Genomic DNA, 21,752 nt, shown 5'->3' with positions numbered 1-21,752 from the left:
TTTTTTTATTTTATATTATTTGTTTGCCGCTCCACTGTAACAAGCTTATCTGGAAAGGACATTTACAGTCATCTCACCATTTAATTCTTGTCTTTGTTGAAACATGCAGTACATCCCTCTGAACAGACACACACATGCACATGCATGCTCTTGAACACAGAACACACACTTACTTACATATTCACACATTCTCTGAGGTTCAGAGTTGCGGGTATTTCCACTCAACGAGTGGGTTGCATAGTGTTTCCATGGAGATCTATTTTTAACCGCACAAAAAAAAGGACCAACTGTTAAAATATGCCATCATGCTCCCTGACTGAAAAAAATCCCATTTCCTCTCCTGCAGAAAGAATAGCGTAAAGTTTGAGTTTTTCCCAGTCTATGAAACAGGATGCTAGGTAGGTGTCATTTGTCAAAGCAGAACCCTGCTGTGTTTAGAAGATCAGTGCATTAGCAGACATGCATTATAGAGGAAGCACAGTGAAGAAGAGGAGGAGAGAAATTCTAGATTGTATGGTCATTGAATTTAAATACAATCTGTAAACCCATATAATGTTTCTGAAGTCTTTTAGTGCAACTTATAATTCTGATTGAGAGTGTTATAAATGTGATTCTGTTTTTCCACTTTAGACCTTTCACATCCTACTCTCAAATAAGCAGGAGAGGAAAAGAGGCATTCATCGATTAAGAAAAGAGTCCTAAGTCTAATCATTGTATTTTTAATGACATAGTATCTTATCATGATTACATTAGTGTTGTGCCTATGCCAGAGTCTATGGTCAGGTTTCTAAATTGATCTTAGAGTAGAGAGGCTCATTCCAGAGTCACAGAAGTAAAGGCAGCTCTGCAGCCAGAGAAGCCCATATTGATTCATTATGCTGCAGTCATGTCCTTTTCATGATTAATACCATCATTATATTTCTGTAGCTATGTAGCGATGTAATGCTCACAGTCAATTATGACCAAATGGGTTTTATTATTAAGAATGCCTGCCTAATTAGCTATTCAGTGTGAAGTGACTGAAACTGAGTGACTTGGTAGAATGCAACCAAATCCAGAAGCAAGATTCAAACTATCATGCATTTCTGGTACAATAAATGGCTTTATTTAATCTGCTGAGTCACCAGCATGCCCACTATTTATTTTAAGTCAATAAGCTGACAATCTTAAAAAGACTTCAAACTAATGACGATGGGGCATCATCTCTTATTTTAGTTTATATACTCTAGGTCGACTTTCCAAAAACTATTCAAAAATAACTTCATATAGAAAATGACCCGCTAAACAGCACCAAGAGTGCATTGTTTCTTATTCCCCTTTATTCCTTATGTACATCTCGTATAAAGTGTGTTCGGGCTCCATTACTTGCTGATGGACTGTAGCACACAGACTCCTTAGCAATCACCCTTCGTCCTGTGTGAGGTTGTTGTGACTCATCTGTGTATCACCACTGCTCCTCTGCCCTCTCACTGCCTCCTCAAAATCCCCTGCCAGAGCAGTTAGGTGGGCTGACAGTATTTAGCTTACAATATTTCATAATCTGGCAAATGAATCTTAAGCAGCGTTGCAATCAGCTATCCAGGAAGGAATGATAATATAGCAGAGGATTTTGCAGGAAGCAATGAGTGTTTAATGATTAAGGAGATTGATTACTGCATAGCTTACATCTCAAGGGCGTTTAAGGAGTTGAAGCATTTAACAAGGCTAGATGTCATGCTGAACTGATGCACCACCAACCCTCAGAGGAGCCTATCACATGGCAGACACAGTGAAGAGCATGCAGTATGTTGTATTTTAATGTAAAATGATTGCTGCCCTTGTGAAGAATGGTGCATTTACATTTTATAACTACATAGAAATACAGAGTAGAATATTTTTATTTTATTATGTGCATTAGGTATTGGTAGAAATATGAGGGAAAGTTCAATTTGATGTGCACATGACCTATATAAAAAGAAAAAGCGGGGTCTACAATATGGATATGTATAAAAGATGTGTTCTCTGTGGTAGAGATTGCATTTAACTGTGTGTGCGTGAATCTAACCAACTGGAACTGGTTAAAGCCCGATTATATGAGCTCTCGTTTTACCGTGTAATAGTGCAAGCAACTGCCGACATGCTTATCCAGCCTTATTACACACACACACACACTCAAAGCACGTGCAGGCAGTCACGACTCACCGAGCCGTACACACACATGCATGGACACACAGACATGCTTGTATGTGATGTGAGGCAGGGTGCTGTGGAGATCAATGGGATAGCATGCTAGGTCCTCTTGCAGAGACAATTAAAAGAGAATGGATAATGAGGCTATTTATAGACTGATCTATTTGTAACCAGGGCATTCTCCTACTTAGGAGCTGGGAATTGTTCGCTTTTCTGCATGCCCTCCTTCTCTCCTGCTCCCTCTCAGTTGCTCCAGCTCCCTTATTCAAGCAAGGGAATGTAAACTCTTTACTCTCCTGCTTTTCACACGACCACTCTGTCATTCCCTTTTTTGCTCTTTCTCCGACATGGGATGCATATTGAACATCAGTTATTCTCTGCATGTTAATAAATGGGCTCACAGCGCATTTGCATTCACATGTGAAACAGTGTCATGCAGCAGTGATGTTATCAGGTGCGATCCAGGGCCACTCCTGGGAGACCCGGTGACGCACCATGCATGACATAATGCTGGGGTAATGTCTGTGGTTGTGAGAGAGAGCGACACAGACACTGTGGATACACACACTGTGAACACGCACACTGTGAACACGCACACTGTGTGCGCTCAGCTACCAGATAATGGTACTGCACTAAAAGAGCAGCCAGAGAATATGTGAATATTCAGAACACACTTGTGCATTGTTGTTAGCAGGCTGCAAATATATTTTTTAAGGTTTGATTTAGTTAAAAGTTCAGAGGAGTTTCTGTATAAATATCATTATTGTACAAATATTCGGCCGCCGATCGATATCGGCCGATATTCACTCTCTGCCGATCGATCGGTGCTCTCTATAAAGGCCGATCGTGAGAGCCGATCGCATGACGTAAAATACATGACACACAGAGTTTTCTCTGTGCGTGGCAAAACAAGCTCGCCAAAATGGCTTCACCAGTCTGGCAGTATTTTAAGGTGTCCGAAAATGACAATGAAATAGCGGTGTGCAACGTGTGTGAAGCAGAAATCCTGCAGCTCCGCCCGCTGTGACGGACCGGTGAGCAGAGCAAAACACTCACTAAGAGTGTATCGGCCGATACCGATCGCCGATCCGATCGAGTGGGTGGGGCCTATGGGGATCTTCCATTTCGAGTGATGTTTAAAACTCAGTTAATGGGTCTCAGTTAATGGGGCTCATTCACTGGCGCTTCCACAAACAACCAACATAATTATTACATTCAAATGAAGTACATTATTCAAGTTTACATTAACTTTGGATAATAACACGGGAGAAATTAGCGTACCGCTCTCTTTTCCTCTCTCTCTCTCTCCTCTCTCCCTCTCCTGACAGCCTGTCAGTATCTCATGCAGCTCACTGATCCAGTAATGAGTGACCCGACAGTGAAGAATAAACATATTTATAACTAGTTTAGCTTGTTCCAGAGGTAGATAAAATAGCTAAGTGTGTTAGGTCTAACTCTTGTGTGTTTTGCTCCGCTCACCGGTCCGTCACAGTGGGCGGAGCTGCAGGATTTCTGCTTCACACACGTTGCATACCGCTATTTTATTGTCATTTTTGGACACCTTAAAATAATGCCAGACTGGTGAAGCCATTTTGGCGAGCTTGTTTTGCCGCGCTCAGAGAAAAGTGTCATGTATTTTACGTCATGCTATCGGCTCTCGCGATCGTCATTTTTAGAGAGCACCGATCGATCGGCAGAGAGTGAGTATTGGCCGATATCAATCGGCGGCCGATCGATCGGAGCATCCCTATCAATCAAAAACTAAATCGGTAATAATCAATACTATTTTGCAGCTTTGAAAATGTGATTGAATATATGAAAATGTGTCAATATGAAGAACAGAAGTAGAGTAGTCCATATTTAACATAATATTTGTAATATTCACAGAACATATTCTTCTATCATTCCTATTCATCCACATTGAAAGCTTACATAATGCATCATTAAAACAAGTCAAATCAAAGATAATTACTTGCAAGCTTCTCAATTCATTCGTGTTAATACTATTTGGATAACAAAGTTGAACGGTTGCTCTTGCCAAAGCATTCCCTCTGATGTAACAGACCCTTTCGCCATATTATTTGAGCTACTGCACGAGCATTATTTTCTTGACAGCATTCTAAAAGTAAAATGTCCCTCGGGCAATGAAGGTTTTTCAGATAAAAGAGCCAAAGATATTTATGTGCAATAGTTCATGGAGTATGAGGAGGTGGATGAGGTCAAGGCCCTGATCTGCTGAGCAGAATGATATAAGGAACGCAGAGTCGAGGCCCATCATGTTGGAAACTGGTAATTAGAGATGGTGTGTGTGCCCGGAGAGCAAAAATGATAAAAGAAAGGCAGAGAGAAAAAAAGATCCAAAAAGACGGCAATTATATCTGCAGTTTTTAGCTTTGCAGTTAAACTAATATTTATTTGCGTTTGGATAAAAATGGCTGTTATATATATTGTTTTATTTCTAATGTAGAATAAATGCAGATTGCTGTAGTGTTAACCCTTAATATGTACAACATTAAACTCGTCTGTTAGAACATCCGACACATAATTGATCAACACAATTGATCTAACTCCTTCTCCCTCTCTCTGTCTCAGGTCTCGCAGGTGACCAAACTGACCTGGACAAGAGGAAAGAAATCTATGGTAAAAACGTGATACCTCCAAAGAAGCCAAAAACCTTCCTGCAGCTGGTATGGGAGGCCCTGCAGGACGTCACCCTCATCATCCTGGAGATCGCTGCCCTGATCTCCCTGGGACTCTCCTTCTACCACCCCCCCGGAGACAGCAGCGGAGAATGTGAGTTTAGTGACTTTAAAGGTCCCCTATTATACTGTTTTTCATCAATATATTATAGGTCTCAGATATATACAAAACATGTCTCCGAAGTGTTTGGCACGAAATACCAAACAGATCATGCATTGTAGCATCCCATAATCCCCTCTGTTTCAGCCCTGTTTCAAAAGTGCTGATTCTCTGTCTGTTACTTTAGATGAAAATAAGGAGCCACTCCCCACGGCCCTCAGAGATATTTGGTTGAAAAGAACACAATGTTGCTCTAGGAGGAGATTCAGGTGATAAGGTGGGGGGGGGTTACCTTAGTTGGTTATTGGCTAATAGTTACACAAGCCAAAAAATCGTTATGACATCATAAAGTGGCCAAAATCTGATCAGCTCATTTTCAGACAGGTTTTTATATAAATGGATCAGGACAAAAAGAGAGAGAATCTTTTTTCCTGAAACTTTCAGAATCTCTTTACACAGAGGGGACACATGTTTATGTATAAAAGACGTGACATAGTGGATTTTGCATAATAGGTGACCTTTAAATTCTGTCTTGTCATTTGTTTGGAGGTCTTTAGATTAGCACAAACACACACACTTCTACAGGCACTCACTTTCCCACACACTTTTAAATTGCTGAGGCAGGTCGTACTTTTTGACCTGCCTCATGAGATCAAGCTTGCTCGTGAGTGTGCGTGCACAATATGAACGTGTTAAATGTGTGCACGAGAGGTACCGGAAAGGTTAATGAAGCATTGAGTAGAGAAATAACCTTGAGCTCCCAGAGCTCATACATCAGCACTGTGAGCAGTGAAACAGGAAATGAAGACAGAGACCATAACGAGGTGCTGAGTCAGCAACATCACTCATTGCGCAAAGCATTATCACAGTAATGGCATTCAGTTAGCCTGCCAAAGGGACCAGTCATCATTTTAAGGGTTTTAAAGTGTTATGAAGGTGGAAATACCAGAGAAAGAAGAAAAGGTAACAACTGTCTCACTTGCATGGGTAGTTAATCAAATCATTGTTTAGTTAATAACATGTTTTAGTTGGTTGGTTAGGATTAAGTCAGGGTTAATGAGAGAGAAAATTATTTATTCAGTCAGCCAAAAACTCCAGTCATAAAATGATTGGTAATTTGATCGCACCTTTCTGTTCATTTGATTATTTTCTTTGCATATTTTGAGCAGCATTGCTTTATGAGTGAGCTCTCCAAATAAAGGAGAGCCTGGCCTGAGGAATCATTATGCTAATAGCTGCTAATAGCTGCGTCCATCTGGAGGAACGTAATCAAGCTTCTCTTTAACTTGAGGCAAAAAAGGTGCCGATATACAAGTCTCATTTTCGTCTGATATGAATTTATGAATCTGATCAGCACATAAACCCCTGCTGATATGAATAGACGTGAATTCAGATAGAAATATATGCTTTCCACTTCAAAAACACGTCATTCAGATAATCAACGAATGGCTGTGTGCCAGTGTATAGCAGAGCAGCGATGGACAGTACATATGAGAGAAAAACCTAAATTATAATCTTAGTGTTAAAGATAATGACTATACTGTAGATATAAAACATAGATAATAAAGAAAACATTGTTCTGTCTTGCTGTGGACAGATTTACTGCGATAGCATTGCAATCATGCAAGATGAAGTCATGAAACTACATGGTTTGAACCGTCCTGATATATGTGAAAAGAAAATATCCCACGCGACACTCATTAATGCTTTAAGGATTTGTTTATTTATAGGTCAAAACAAGCTCAACAGTCCAAAAATGGAAGGTGGTGGGAAGACTTAATTCTCATTTACATATGAAACAGCCCGGCTGCAGTTGAATGAGGAGGCTCTTAATTGCGTCTGTATCAAAGAAACAACGTGAATCTAAACAATTGTGTGTCTTTCCACGAGACATACACGAAAACAGTTTGTGCACACATGTACGTGTTTATATACTACTAATTGTTCATAAAAAAGCTTTTTTAACAATCTTTTTTTTCTTCACAAGATATTAAAATGACTTCACTTATCACATCAATGCCATCCTTACGTTGCATAATCTTTATGGAGAAAGTTAACTAATCAGTAGCTATTTTTTTCTGACAACACTGTACAAACTAGAAAAAGAAAAAATGCAATTAAATACATTCAATGAACAATACTTAGTCATTTACATAGATAACAATATAATTATTATATGTGCATATGTGTGCAGTGCTACTGGCGGTCTAACATGTGTCGGCGTGTGCAGTAAATCCACTAAATGAACATATTGATTGGAATCCTTTTGTAGTGCAACAGAAAGCCCAAATTACTTCTTTGAGTCTAGTTCTTGCTTGATTCAGATCCTTCATTATTTAATGCCTAAAATATTGGGGCTTTCTGTTCTTTTGTGAGCCGCAATTTATGTACAGTCCAAAGCAAATCACCCCACTGAGGGCCTTTGAAGTCAGCTAGTCAGGAGTGTAGCCACTATAGCTCCCAGAGTATTACAGGAAGCAGCACGGGGGCGACTGGGAATAAGCCTTGTTTCATTCCCAAATACCCAAGTGCACAGCCAGTAGACTGCAGGGCATTAATAGGAAGTGGAGCAGACAAATGGCCAGTCTAGGAGAAGTGAATTCTCTAAAGATTTTATATTATTTTGTTTCTGAAATTGTCTTTTTATATGACAAACATTGTACACAGGCAAATAATTCGCACTCACTCTCTCCAGTGTGATTTTCGATTACACCGGTTGTGTGTCTTTCTTTATAAAGTGTTCATACTATACACATAAAGGAGCTTACAGTACATACCTTAGTATGAAATCATGATCTGATATCCAGCTTGTAAGTCAGTGTCATCAGAACACATTCCAAAAAGACACAGAAAATAGTATAACACCTTTATAACTTTTGCCCTTTTCTTTGTTTCCATCCTACCCTTGTGCAGTCTGTGGCGCGGGTGCAGCTGGGGTGGAGGACGAGGGCGAGGCGGACGCCGGCTGGATCGAGGGCGCCGCCATCCTGTTGTCTGTGGTGTGTGTGGTGCTGGTGACAGCTTTCAACGACTGGTCGAAAGAGAAGCAGTTCCGTGGGTTGCAGAACCGCATCGAGCAGGAGCAGAAGTTCCAGGTGGTCCGCGGCAGCCAGGTCATACAGCTGCCCGTGTCAGACATAGTGGTGGGGGACATCGCTCAGATCAAATACGGTAGGTGTGAGGATATTCAAGGTCTAAAAAGGTCTGGAATTTTAGGAGGGGAGGTATTACATGTTATCTGGTGCAGAATGAATGAGTGTGCAGGGGGGGACATTGGTTTCCATTGGTCTACTGCTATACAATTCTTTTTTTGTTAATGCGAAGGCAGTCATGTTGGGTAATGTGCAGAATACTTCCCGTTATTCAAATGCAATAAAACTCGGTAACGGTTTATACTGTTGTCTAGTTCATCGATTTTTTTGTATTGGTATTATTTTTTCTTAAAAGTCATTAAATGTGTACTTAGAAAATGTGCAGATACCCTGGTGTGTGTTATATCAAGAAGCTAATGAACTTTGAAAGTTGTGTAAGCTCACATGCCAATATCTTCTTGATGCAAGTTCATAGATCTTTAAACGGGATTAATAAAAGGTTGGTACATTTCAGAATACCAAACATGAGCTGCAAGAGGCTTCTGTGGTCACAAACCTCCCTCCCCCAAAGCAAATACTATCAAACGGCTGCGGCTGTTTTGATTCTGCTGCAAAGTGCGGCAGATTTCTACTGTGGCTTTAATTGAAACACTGATTAAAGTGAACTAAAATGGACCAAAGTTTTCAGTACATTTTGATAACTTTGGTGTGCCTGGACGTGCCCACCGACTTTATCCATTGGCTAGTCTATTGTTCTGTGCAAAGTCAATTTTGTGGTTCAGCGGCTGAAAATACTTCCACCTCATTTCCAGAGGGGGATTACAATTATAAAGTCCACTTTAACAATTAAATAGATGAATGCAACAGTGTTTAAATGTTGAGGAATTAATTAGCTGCAGACAGACCAACTCCAATGTGTTTTTTGAGTTTTTCTTAACTTAGTTTAGTGTGTAAGGCAGTATCCATAAATGACAGAAAATCTAGCAACTCTGCTGTTTCCATTATTACAGGTGATCTGCTTCCTGCTGATGGCGTGTTGATCCAGGGCAATGACCTGAAGATTGATGAGTCATCACTGACCGGAGAGTCCGACCACGTCAAGAAGAACGCAGACAAAGACCCCATGCTGCTGTCTGGTATGTTGTCACTGCTCTCAGTAGAGATGGATGAGTCGGTACTGCACGCCAAGGCCATGTCTGCTGCATGTAATGTGGGACGTCTGAAGGACAAAGGGACAGGAGGGGACTCAACCCACACCGTTTTTTAATCTTTAATGTTATTGTATTCAAAACATAGAAAGCAGTTTGGAATTATTGAATCCTTCAAAAAAAACGTTCAATGACAATTTGAGAATATTTCACCATGCGCATAACATCAGAATATACAGTGGGGTAGATTTTGTACACCTACTAGCCAAATGTCACTGTATTTTATTTTCATCTACTGCATTAAATAACTGACATAATTAGAAATACTAAATGGCATCATAATAATCAGGACTTTTTACAATGACTACATGCAACTGTGTAATGTTGGCATATAACAAGAAGGCTTCACACATGTTTCTAGTTTATTGAAGGAGTAGACTTCCAAGAACTTATTTCAGAATAAAGTATTTTAAAACTAAATGAATTATAAGTCACAGTCATGGCATTAACTCGGACGAAAGACAATAGGTTCTTAATTATAAAGACAACAGAAGACACTGGTGACGCCCTGGAGGCTTTCTTTCATCTATTTTCCCTTCGCTGCAGCAGGGACACCAGAATCTGCAGCTGTTGAATTTCTGAAGAATCTCACTGATAACAGAAACATGCGTTAATCTGATCTCACATCTTAGAACTTTTCCTGTGGATAATTAGCTGTGTGCCTTTTGCTGCCTCCTTTAATTGGCCTCATATTCACCCACATGGACTTTCTCTCCCAAAGGTTAATAATGTTCTCCGTGTGTATACTTGTGTATACTACACAAGCACAGAAGTCTACTACACGGTTTCCCATTGGGGCTCTTCTTAAAACTGTTTTTGGCTCTCTACTCCAGCACATTTGGATTTACAATAAGACTTTGTGTAAGAATAGAGAATAATTCGCTGTATGAATGAGAATTAAGAATAAAATGCTGTCCTTTGGTTTTGACGATTTAATGTTTGATATAGTGACGCTGATATAGAATTAAATGTTGTAGATCAACCATGTGAGTCACACTAATGTGTTTTAAATTGTATGTAGCATACCAACCAATAACAACTTTTATACTGTTCAAAAATAATGAATAGAATAATTGGTCAAATAAGGAAATTAACAATTATTATATTTAGTGTAGTTACATTTGACTTCATTCTATTTAAAAGGAGTGTCAATAGTTTGTTTTTTTGCGATTGACTAACCAAATCATTCATTCAATTTATTCATCTAAAGTTTAGCATCTTTACCGTAGTGCTAACAAATGCATCCATTCATTCAGGGTTATAAAAGAATTGCGTAAGTTAACACAAACGCATTTAATCTGGTTGTAACATCCTACCATTACACCCTACTGCGCTTTCTTCCAGGCACCCATGTGATGGAGGGATCAGGGCGCATGGTGGTGACCGCTGTGGGGGTCAACTCTCAGACTGGAATCATCATGACCCTGCTGGGGGCCGGCCCAGAGGAGGAGGAGAAGAAACAAAAGAAAGGTCAGATCATTAAATAATCATTTTCTACAAATGCAAGATGTGTCTGCACTTGCTTCAGAAGTATTACGGTAATTTGTAAGTGTGGCTCAGATATGCACCCTTGAAAAACCTGTCCTTATGTCCTGAAAGTGTAAGAGTGTACGATCAATGCATAATATATATAAGGGTTATTAAGAATAAGCTCATATGTACACCTGTTGAACTGTTCTGAACTGTATAAGCCTGTTGTAGGTATTTGGGCAGCACCTGAATGGGTATAAGCACTGTATGATATTAGCATGTTGTGGTACACTTGTGAGCTGCAGGATCCAGGTTCTGTGGGTTCAGGTGCATTGTTGTACTCACTCTCTTATCCTTCTAAATTCACCTCAAAGGAGGGGCAGTGGAAGACGGACACCAGAATACAGGTAGAGTATCACCTTTCTCTGACCCCTGGGAGTGGTACTTTATCCTTTTGCTCTCTAACCCTTAATGATCCCCAATAAACCGCCGTTATTCTACACCCCTTTCCTGTAGCCGAGCACCCTTTCCCCTGTGTAATTCCCCTCTTACAAAGAGAAGCTGCATCCTCACAACACTGCATCTTCTCAAGTGTTGACAGATGACACATTTCACAATGCATAATCCTCTCCCCATATAACAGGCACTGCACTCATCAAACTAACTAGCTAGCATTCAACAGCAGTCCTGTTTCAAAGACCTATTGAATGCCACGAGTAAACAAAGGCTGTCAGACTCATCTCATTTCTGCATTGCAGAACAATGGCATGAGAGCGACAGCCTTGCAGGTGTACAGCACATGTACCAGCAGTAGAGTGGAGTGCACAGTAAAAGCTTTTGAAAGATGTAGTGTGCATGGATAGCTGACATTATGTTTTGAGGCATTTTGCTTTAGTGCTGTCTCAGAATTGGTGTATACGTAACAATAAAACATGTCTTATCCTGAAGATAATACTTGGATCTAAAAACATCACATGTTCTTCCTTTGACCTGTAGTTGCCTTTAGAGTAAATGCATTTTTTTCCTAAATGTTCATCAATCTGATATGATAGTCTAAGCTCATTGATCTAAATTCACTTTGAATTGGCCTTTAACACATCCTTGATTTAACTTTTACAGTTGTATTAAGACTCCCTAAATATGACTTAATATGTAGTAGTTATGATGCAGGTGGATTATGTGACAACATAATGCTCATGATTGCATCAGTAATTTGCACTGAAATCCATAAGTTGCTGTGTCATTTTAGAAAGCAAATGTTTTTTCAGTAAGCTTATCAATGAATAAGGGAGAATAAACATTCATGCTACTGTAAGTCATAGTTTTTTGTTAACAATTAACACAATGATACACAAAAAGTCACAGTAAAACAATGATCGACCTTCAATTGGATTTCATTTTTCCAGTCGTCATCGTTTATGTGACTGTTGTCAAAAGACATAAAAACATCTATGCAAGATCCATTTCAGGTTTAAAAAAAAAAAAATACTATAACTATAGGAGGGTCAAAATGTAGAAACTAACATTTAACACTACTAAAATGCATCAGTCCCTAACTGGTTGGGACATGTGTTATTACCTTGCAGATACGCTGGCCTTTTATTTTAATTTTTGACTTTGCAGGACAGTTTATTTACAGAGTGGCTATGCAACACTTTTCTGTTCACAATATGATTTTGTGATGCTAAAAGATACTACATGAATAACATGGTTTAAAGGAACTTTACATACAATTAACACAAACAACTACAACACCAGTATATCAATAATGGTAAAGCTATTGTATATAGACAGAATTATAAGATATTCAGTGTATTGAAACATCTTTTTTTCATATTTTTAAGCTCTGGTTTTACATGTTACTATATCTTTTTTCTATACATGTTATGTGAAATGTCATGTTTCATGTCCGTCTAATGTTACACTTTTTTGTTCTATTGGCATACCTTTTATGAAATTACATAACATACATATACTAACATAAATAATAGACACATTAAACATGTTTAAACTACGCTGATCACATCACCAGACGTTAGTATACACATACATAAGCTGAGACTCTTAAATGTGCTATAACCATGTTATTTCTGTTCATTGTCTTGTGTGTGCACATGCGCGTGTGTGTGTGTGTGTGGGCGCGTGTGTTTTGGTTCATTCTGTTCGGCCTTCATTGTTACTGGCTAGACTGCTCCCACCCCCCCATCCACCCCATCGCAACTATAGCCACGGATGGGGCTGCAGGCATTAATGCCCCTGGCAGTGCCAGCCTAATTAATGGTAGGTTGACAAAACCTCTGACCTCTTTCTGTTGTGACCTTTGACCCCTCCTACCTTCTCCATTCTGAAACTGCCTCCTATCACGGGTGGTCACCTTCTTCTCTACCTTTTGTTTCAGTTGTGTTGTATCCATGTTGTCAATGCACGTATTTTTGTAGTTGTAGAAAGTAGTTTTGTGTTTCTTTTTCTTCTCTTTATGCTATCTTTTGTCTTGTAGGCCATTTAGCGTATATTCATTAAACCTCTCTTGGAAGAATTTAGAATGACTTTTTTTTTTGTGGTCCATTCCTAATGAAAACTGAATCAAATGAAACACATAAGGTCTTTGTGATTCTAAGTAGTGAAATCTGGTTGAGCCTTTTTTATATTCATTCAGAGACATGCAGGTTGTAAATTGTAAATGAGAGCAAGTGTGTGAGTTTTTGAAAGCCTGGAAAATTCTTCCAAAGTGACCTTGTTTTTTGTATATATCAAACTTTAAAGAAGCAAGATAGGGGTGTTGTTAAGTACATTTTGTTACCATCAGACAGAGCCAGGTAATCTTTGCAGTGTTTCCTGTCCACATGCTAAGCTAACAAGCTCCTGGTGGAACTGCCATATTTATTGGACATTCAGATTTTTCTAATCTAACAAAAGTTTCCCGAAATTGTTGAATGACTCTTAAAATGGTGTTGTTGACCTTTTGTTAGAAGTTTAGTTTATACATTGTCATATGAATCCAGATTTCTGACAACATACAATAGGGCCATCTTCTGTATTTGGGTGTCCTTTGGGATCACTTGGTGCAAATCCTCTGTTCTCAGGTTAGCTTGACAAGATGCAAAAGCTTAACTATATGTATTGTTCCACTGGGTTATCTATCATCTTTGTCTCCTTGGAAAGATTCCACAAAATGTGTGTTCCCGAAGCAGGAGGGGGGTGATTAGCACTTTAATGGTGACCTTGTGCTGTCCTGGGCGGGAACGGAGCGATTTGTCATCTTAGCTATATCGTGATTCAAGGGAACTTGCTAGTGTGGAATCGCAGGTGAAACGAGCCATTTATACTTCACTAACATGCTGTGGATTCTGAAATATCTGGTGTTCAAACACTGCCGAAGTCATTTTCTCTTTCACACATTTGAGCAAAAAAAAGCATTTACAGACAGATGTTGTGAAACAAATGCAAATCTCTATAATTATAGCCTGGGTGGATAATGTGATCAAAAGTGCAGCATAAAATAAATGCTTACTTTATTATTTTGTCTTTTATTGTAAGCACTGTGTGTTAATTTTGTTTAAAGGCATAAGACAATAGTAATTATTCATGTTTCATTAGTTTGCAGTTTGATATATTCTGTGTGTAGTTATTGAATCTGAATTCTACTAGCAAGTTGATTCTGCATTTTGAAACAGTAGCGTGTGCTTCAAACGCATTTAAATGAAGTATACACTAAGTTTGCTCCTTGTGTAAGCAGAATCCAACAACAGCATAATAATTCAGCGTCTCTGAACTTAGATTTCGATTTTCCTCCCGTTGTTCTTATGTAACATGCCATGTGGGAGGCTTTTCCTTCTGGCTCGCTCTCTCTCTCTCTCTCCCTCTCGCTCGCTCGCTCTCTCTCTCCCTCTCTTTTCGTATTTCTCCTACCTCCTGTCTGCTTCACTCTTAAGCGTTCGATCTTGCATGAGCTCTCTGAACTTTCCTCTTATGCATGCTGTCTCTCGTGTGTGTGTGTGTGTGTGTGTGTGTGTGTGTGTGTGTGTGTGTGTGTGTGTGTGTGTGTGTGTGTGTGTGTGTGTGTGTGTGTGTGTGTGTGTGTGTGTGTGTGTGTGTGTGTGTGTGTGTGTGTGTGTGTGTGTGTGTGTGTGTGTGTGTGTGTGTGTGTGTGTGTGTGTGTGTGTGTGTGTGTGTGTGTGTGTCCTGTACACTCCCCCACTGTCAGTGTTCAGTGTAATGCTGTATCTACTGTGTTTCTTGAAATCTAATTTGACAGCCTAAGGATTTGACTCGTATTGGTGATAAGCTGTGTGTAATAATTACCTGTGCTCATAGTGTGATTATGTCCTTCAGGACAATATTTTAAAACGAAGAATCCTGCAGAAAGTGTACAGTTAATGTTCTGAATGATATTATGTCATACACAATATATTTTGATGTTAAACATGTTTTTCAGTAATGCCCATTAAGCATTTTTAGTAATATTCTAATGCAATCAAATCAAATCTTTTGAAATGTAATGTTCTCGACATAATACAAGAAAGAATTCTGCACACTATGGTTTTTCTCTGTGGCCCCTTTCCAAGAGATGTAGCTTCTGCTTGCATTACATCTCGTACAAATCAAAAGCCTTCTTATGTGACACGGAGACGTTTTATTAAAAGTCATTTCCCTGTCTCCTTGTTTGTGATTTTTGTTTTTTACTGTGTGTGCTGCCTCTGTTGTGATAATTTGTTGACATGTCTGCCTTGGTTATTTTTGTTGTTATTGTCTTGTATGTCTCCATCATAGGTAAAATGCAAGATGGCAATATGGAGAGCAACCAGATTAAAGGTAACCAGACCATATCTTTCACTCTCTCCTCCCCTGCCTTCTCTGTTCCTCTCTTCCTCATCTTTTCCTTTCTATGACATGTGGTGTAAGCTCTGGGTCAAATGCAGGTGAACAAATCCCACATTGCTTTGTTTATTCCCGCCTTTATTATTTCCTGCACTTTTAATACTTGATGTCTCAAGTTGTTTAGTCTTTCTCTGATTAATGTCAGTGTTTGACCCAGGTTTTACCTGCAGTCATGTTTGGTAAGAAAATCCCTCCCTTCACTCTGTCTGTCACTGGTGTGTTGTTTTGTTGTTGTTCTTGTTGTGTTGTTGACTTGTCTTGTTCTGTGCGAGAAAACAGAAAACTGTCCCTCAACTACTGTACCTTCCTCGCTCAGGGTTCCTTCTTCGAACCAAACCCTCTCTAAACTTTCCTCTCGAGTACTCGAGTATTATATCACACCCTGGTTTCCCTTTTCCAATGTTTCTTGAAATGTTCCCCACTTTCTGATGTAAATGTTCTGTCATTAAAGGGATCAATTATTTGTTTACGGTGTCCTCCGGGGCTTTAGCTGCAGCAATGTTTGCTTGTTTTAAATATTGTTTATCAATCAATTTAGTTTGTGAAAAATTATGCTCATCCCAATATCTTAGTGTTTCTTACAAGCTATAAAATATAGAACAAGAAGCACATTTACACATTCAAAACATGTGTTTGATTTTTAAACAAATAAATAAACTGTCCTGTCTGAATCAACCAATTGATTAATTACATACCACAGTAAAAAGACTGATATTGTTTCTGACATTTAAATATTCAAACTTGGAAATAATTGACAACCTTTCCACTAATAATGTATCTACAAGTCTATTTACTAAGTTGAAGCATTCATTTCATGTCTAAACGTGTTTCGTCTTTCAAAACAAAAGCGCGTAGAGATTTAATAAGCACAAATTGAGCAAGTCAAAGTGTCCCCAAAGGGAAGGGTAAATGATGACTTTCTACACCTTGGTATGATGTTTAAAGTGTACTTTAGGATTACAGTCGGATAAACACACTTACTGTCTTGTATCATTAGCCTGGAGAAAACTAAGCAAAACCAGAGAATTTATTTTGGGTGATCATCATTCCCTGCCTCACAGTGATTGAAACACTGGGCTGATCCTTGGTAAGAGATACATAAGGAAGCACTGAACTGTATGTGTGTGAGAGGGGGAGATAGATGAAGACAACAGAAAATAGGAAACCTTGTTTTTTGCCAAACAATAAACAGTTCTTTCAGTATATAGTAGGTAGAATATGATGTCATCTCAAAGTGTGAAGATGTGGACACTGGATTTGGACCTTTTGACTGGTGGAGGCAGTTTTATTGAATTGTCTTTATATTGATTATTCTGCTGACAGTTAACATTTTATACATTTTAGCTTATTGTGATTTCTTTGTGTGTAAAATGTGCTTCAGTATTTATAAGGTTTCTTTTTCCTCACGTTTTCCACATGATAAGCAGGCTTCAAATCTTTGAACATGGCCATGGATTACAACCACTGAATTATTCATGACTTACTGTAAATATGTGTATTTGATGAAAAATAGCATGAACGCTAAGAAACGCAGTGATTCCCTTTTCTACACCAAAAAAAAGACCTACATTTGCATGCTTTCTAGTTGTTATTCTTTATATAGAAACACGGTTCACAACCTTTTTGATTTAACCAAGAAGACACTGCAGGGACAAACACATTTCTTATTATGGTATGGTAAAGCTTAATATATCCCAATTATTTCTCATTGTGTCATGGGATGTCATATGGTATCTTCCTGGTGTTATATCTAAACTGTATCTCTGCTGTATAACCTGGGTTTGAAGCCTAGCCCCCTGGTTGCCCCATTCCCTCGGTCTTATCTACATCTCTAACGCTGCTTCTGTCTGTTTCTTTGTGGTGTTTACAGTCAAGAAGCAGGATGGAGCCGCTGCCATGGAGATGCAGCCTCTAAAGAGTGCTGAAGGTGGAGAGTCCGAGGAGAAAGAGAAGAAGAAGCATACCGGTTCGAAGAAAGAGAAGTCTGTGCTCCAAGGGAAGCTGACCAAACTGGCTGTCCAGATCGGCAAAGCAGGTACAAGTCCATCGCCTTGTCAGGCCGTTAAATCAGGGACAACAAGGCTCTGAGCCGTCATCCTGTCAGTCAAACAAGGTCGTGCACTGACTTCTTGTCTACCTAAAAGCAATCAAATGAGTTGAGAAGAATGCATTCCAATGAATTTTGGAAGTGTAGAAGAGTCTGTTCCCTTTTATTTTTCTAAATGACCTTCCCTCTAGGGACATGCTGAATCATTGTAATGGGAACATCTGAGATTGCATTATGCCTTTTCCCTTCTGCATTTTCTGCAATCCAGCAAGCATTTTTTCGTAACAGATGCTAATGTACTGTATGCCCACACTGTGGGTTTCCTCGCAGCAGCAACAAAGTAGGATTACTGTTTAACAAATAAGAGAAATTAATATCACATACCTAAATTGCAACATGAAAAAAATGCAGGGTTTTCTGTACCGGTCTTCGGTATTTTTCCTTCGAAAAATCTGTAATAGGTGATTAGCAAGTTAAACTGCCAAGGCTCTCTTCGAGAGGCTTATTTTGTTGTTGTTCTAAGTAAAAAGGGTTTATCATTTTCTGAGAAGCCCTTAAAGAAGTCCCTGTTACTACAGTGAGCTGTTATACAGACTGTTGGTGTAGGGGATGGATTGAGGAGGGGGTGTCAGAACAATGAACTACTGTTACTGGACTAGCACACAAGCAGCGGTTGGATCTTATGGCCTTCCACTCTCACAAGTGTGCCTATTTTTTTAATTATATATGAATGCAGCTTCACTGCTCTCAATAGACTCCTAATAATAAACCTTACCAAGCTGGCACATTGTCATGAGGAATGATGAAGAAATGTAGATAGAGGGATAAGTGGTTATGGTAGGGGTCCCTCCAATATTGTCCCTTGTTGATTAGACCAAAAGGGAGTATACACAGAGTAATAGCACCACCTAGCTAAAATGATTCCATTTTTATACAACAGTCCTGCATTACAATTTACTTGACTCTTTACCACTTTTTAAATAAAACTTGAGCTTATTTAGCCCCTAAATTAATATAGTGTTGACTAATCTAATTGACTAATTTCTTTGTTTAATGTAGTTAGCTATCCAAGTGTGCCAGCATGCACAAAACCGTGACTCTGATTTTGTCACTCATGGCATTATGGTGTGTCAGAAGTATGCTCTAAGTTTTAAACCCTCTTGGCCCGACTGGAACCTTTTAAGGGTTTTCCCCATGTTTCGTATAAGTAATCTGTTTTTCCTCCTTATACCAAAACATGTACGTTTCAGGAGGATTTAAGAATCTCCTCACTAATTACATAAAGTGACTTCACTCAGATTCTGTCCTTATCTGATAACCTTTTGTTTCCTTTTTTTCAGGTTTGCTCATGTCAGCCGTCACAGTCATCATCCTGGTCCTGTACTTTGCCATTGACAACTTTGTGCTGCAGAAGCTGCCTTGGTTGCCAGAGTGCACTCCCATTTATGTCCAGTTCTTTGTCAAGTTCTTCATCATCGGTGTGACTGTGTTGGTGGTGGCCGTGCCGGAGGGGCTGCCGCTGGCTGTCACCATCTCCCTGGCCTACTCTGTTAAGGTGGGCAAGAATTACACGTACACAGAGAAAAGACAAACAGTGCAAATGGTACTGCCTTAATATTTGAAAGCTGTTTAAATGCACACATTATGATCATCATGTTGTTCACTCCTGCAGAAAATGATGAAAGACAACAATCTGGTGCGTCACCTGGATGCATGTGAAACGATGGGCAATGCGACGACCATTTGCTCCGACAAAACAGGCACGCTGACCACCAACCGCATGACGGTGGTGCAGTGTTACATCGGGGATGTGCACTACAAAGAAGTACCAGATCCCGCAGCTCTGCCAACCAAATCAATGGACATACTGATCAATTCCATCTCCCTCAACAGCGCCTACACCACCAAGATACTGGTAAGCAACATGTAACAACATCTGTACGCACAAAATGGTTGTTCCATATGTAATTTGAAAACACCATAACACCACTTTTATGGTGCATCCTTGTAGCACTTTTCTCTAACTTTATACTCAGGAAGCTGCATGATGTAATTTCCCTCTGTGTGAGTGTTGAAACCATATGATAAGAGAAGCCCTGAGACAGTTCTGCAGTGCGTTCTGCGTGGGAGCAGGCAGACTGTGTCCTTGGCTGCTGCTTTACATTCATCAGGAATTCACTCAACTTGTCACCTTAAGAACATTTGTGTAATTTTGTCTCATCTGATATTCTGAGCATAGCAGACTGTAATTGAATCAGATCTGTCTAAGTGCTGGAGATGCCTGTTGTTTACAGTGAATTCAGCCAATAGATTGTTTTCTTAAAGGTAGGGTTGGTAAGTTGAGAAACCGGCTCGAGATACACTTTTTGTTATATTCCATGGAAAGCTCTTAACATCCCGATAGCAATGAATATCTTAAGTGCTTTGACAAAAAATCCATTCAAAAATGTCATCTGTGGAAGCCGTAGTACTGTAAAAAGCACGACCAATCATTTTAGCAGGCCCGGCTAAAATAACTGGATGGCCTACCTGCCTGTCAGCCTTCCATCTGTGCACAAACTTATCTCGTGCCCTCATTGGTCATGTGCGCGTTCGTGTGTGTTGGAGGAGGGGCTCTGTAAGGAAGTGGCAGATTTTCTCCGGTTGTGTATTTTCAAATTCTAGCGATCTCGAGCCGGTTTCTCAAACGTACCTACCCTACCTTTAAATGCAATGAGAGATGGATGTATAGATGGACGGATAGATACAGTATGTTTCTAAACTCACCTGAACGCATTCACACAAACACACACATTTCTGCCTGTCTGTGTGTCACTATCCTTGTAAACCCCTTTAGAGTCGATTCAATGATAGCCGACCAACTTACAAATGCCCTAATTTAACTTGCATAGGGAATGAGCTGAGCATGCGGGACATCTGCGATAGAAGGATCACACAGATTTCACTTCATACGCCTCAAGGCACGATCACAGCCTCGGTGTAAACAGAGTGTTGATCATCCTTTTTTAAGATGGAGAGCTACACATTTCTGCCTACTCTGGTACACTGGTACACAGTATATACCTTAAACTCTGTTGTAGGTGAACAAGTTGCATCATTTTGTGTCGTTCAGGATTGAAAACTAAAATGTTTGTCTACTCACAGAGCCCCTATTTAAATATATAAATCATTGACACATTGTTAAGCCCTACTTATGTTTAACAAACAAAACCTTTTGCATGGACGTTTCTTTACACAGAGAATTACATTACTTTCACATTACATGTCACTTGTTAGACGCTTTTATCCAAAGCGACTTACATACTCAATACTGTGGACAATCGCCACAGGAGCAATTTGGGGTGAAGTGTCTTGCCCAGGGACACAACGACATGCTGACTGCAGTGGGGTTTGAACCTGTGACCACCAGATCCGAACACTAACGCTCTATCCAATGTTCCTGTTATTTTAAATGATTTATTGTCAAAGCCATGTATAATCTGACCACACACCGCATATGCTTCAGTTTCTATCTTCAGTCAATATACAAAGTCCTTTACATTAACTTTGATAATATATTTTGGAAATATCAATATTTGGAAAACTACTTTTCTTAAATTGATAAATATAAAAAGGCAAGTTTCTTTTCAACAGAACATGGATGCAGCGCAGATGCATTATCTTCCAGTGTCCGCCCTCTGCATTGAATCTTCTCCAAAATGTAATGGGTTCTTGCTCGGCCGATGATACAGTATACCCTTCCGGACAGTTTTATTTTTGTAGTCAAACTGAGCCAAAAACATAACCTCTGTAATAAGGCACATGATATTTACTGACAGTATTTTGCATCTATTTGAAAGTGACGATTAAAGATGAAAATGGTAGCCAAGAGAAACGATCCGGCAACACATTACTGTCTAGGTCTATTATGTAACAATTTTCTTTTAAATAATCGAAAGTCATTGAATGTTTGCTATAGCTACACAAATGTTTTGTTGATGAACTATAAGGGTTGCCTAGGCTGCCTTTACACACAGCAATTCTTCACCATGATGTGCTACAATAACAAGATGTTATCCATATAAAAACCTTTGAGGAACGCTTTGCAGC

The 21,752-nt window shown here is 39.4% G+C and overlaps 1 protein-coding gene across 11 annotated transcripts in view; it reads left to right on the top strand.

The window, feature by feature from the left end:
- atp2b2 (ATPase plasma membrane Ca2+ transporting 2) overlaps positions 1-21,752 on the top strand; it is a 118,531-nt gene that overhangs the window by 74,414 nt on the left and 22,365 nt on the right. For 7 of the 11 annotated variants that reach the window (XM_034135051.1, XM_034135044.1, XM_034135042.1 and 4 more), the window contains 10 exons: positions 4,762-4,962; positions 7,882-8,139; positions 9,071-9,196; positions 10,613-10,738; positions 11,113-11,145; positions 12,926-13,018; positions 15,509-15,550; positions 17,487-17,651; positions 19,004-19,218; positions 19,336-19,578. In XM_034135051.1, coding sequence (XP_033990942.1) covers positions 4,762-4,962; positions 7,882-8,139; positions 9,071-9,196; positions 10,613-10,738; positions 11,113-11,145; positions 12,926-13,018; positions 15,509-15,550; positions 17,487-17,651; positions 19,004-19,218; positions 19,336-19,578 — 1,502 coding nt within the window. The remainder of the gene's footprint in view (positions 1-4,761; positions 4,963-7,881; positions 8,140-9,070; positions 9,197-10,612; positions 10,739-11,112; positions 11,146-12,925; positions 13,019-15,508; positions 15,551-17,486; positions 17,652-19,003; positions 19,219-19,335; positions 19,579-21,752) is intronic. The other 4 variants (XM_034135049.1, XM_034135050.1, XM_034135046.1 and 1 more) reach the window with 3 other exon arrangements.

Source organism: Trematomus bernacchii, unplaced genomic scaffold (assembly GCF_902827165.1).
Source record: "Trematomus bernacchii unplaced genomic scaffold, fTreBer1.1, whole genome shotgun sequence".
Classification (NCBI taxonomy): Eukaryota; Metazoa; Chordata; class Actinopteri; order Perciformes; family Nototheniidae; genus Trematomus; species Trematomus bernacchii.
Note: the sequence above shows the minus strand (reverse complement) of the source record. Positions and strands in the feature narration are given on the sequence as shown.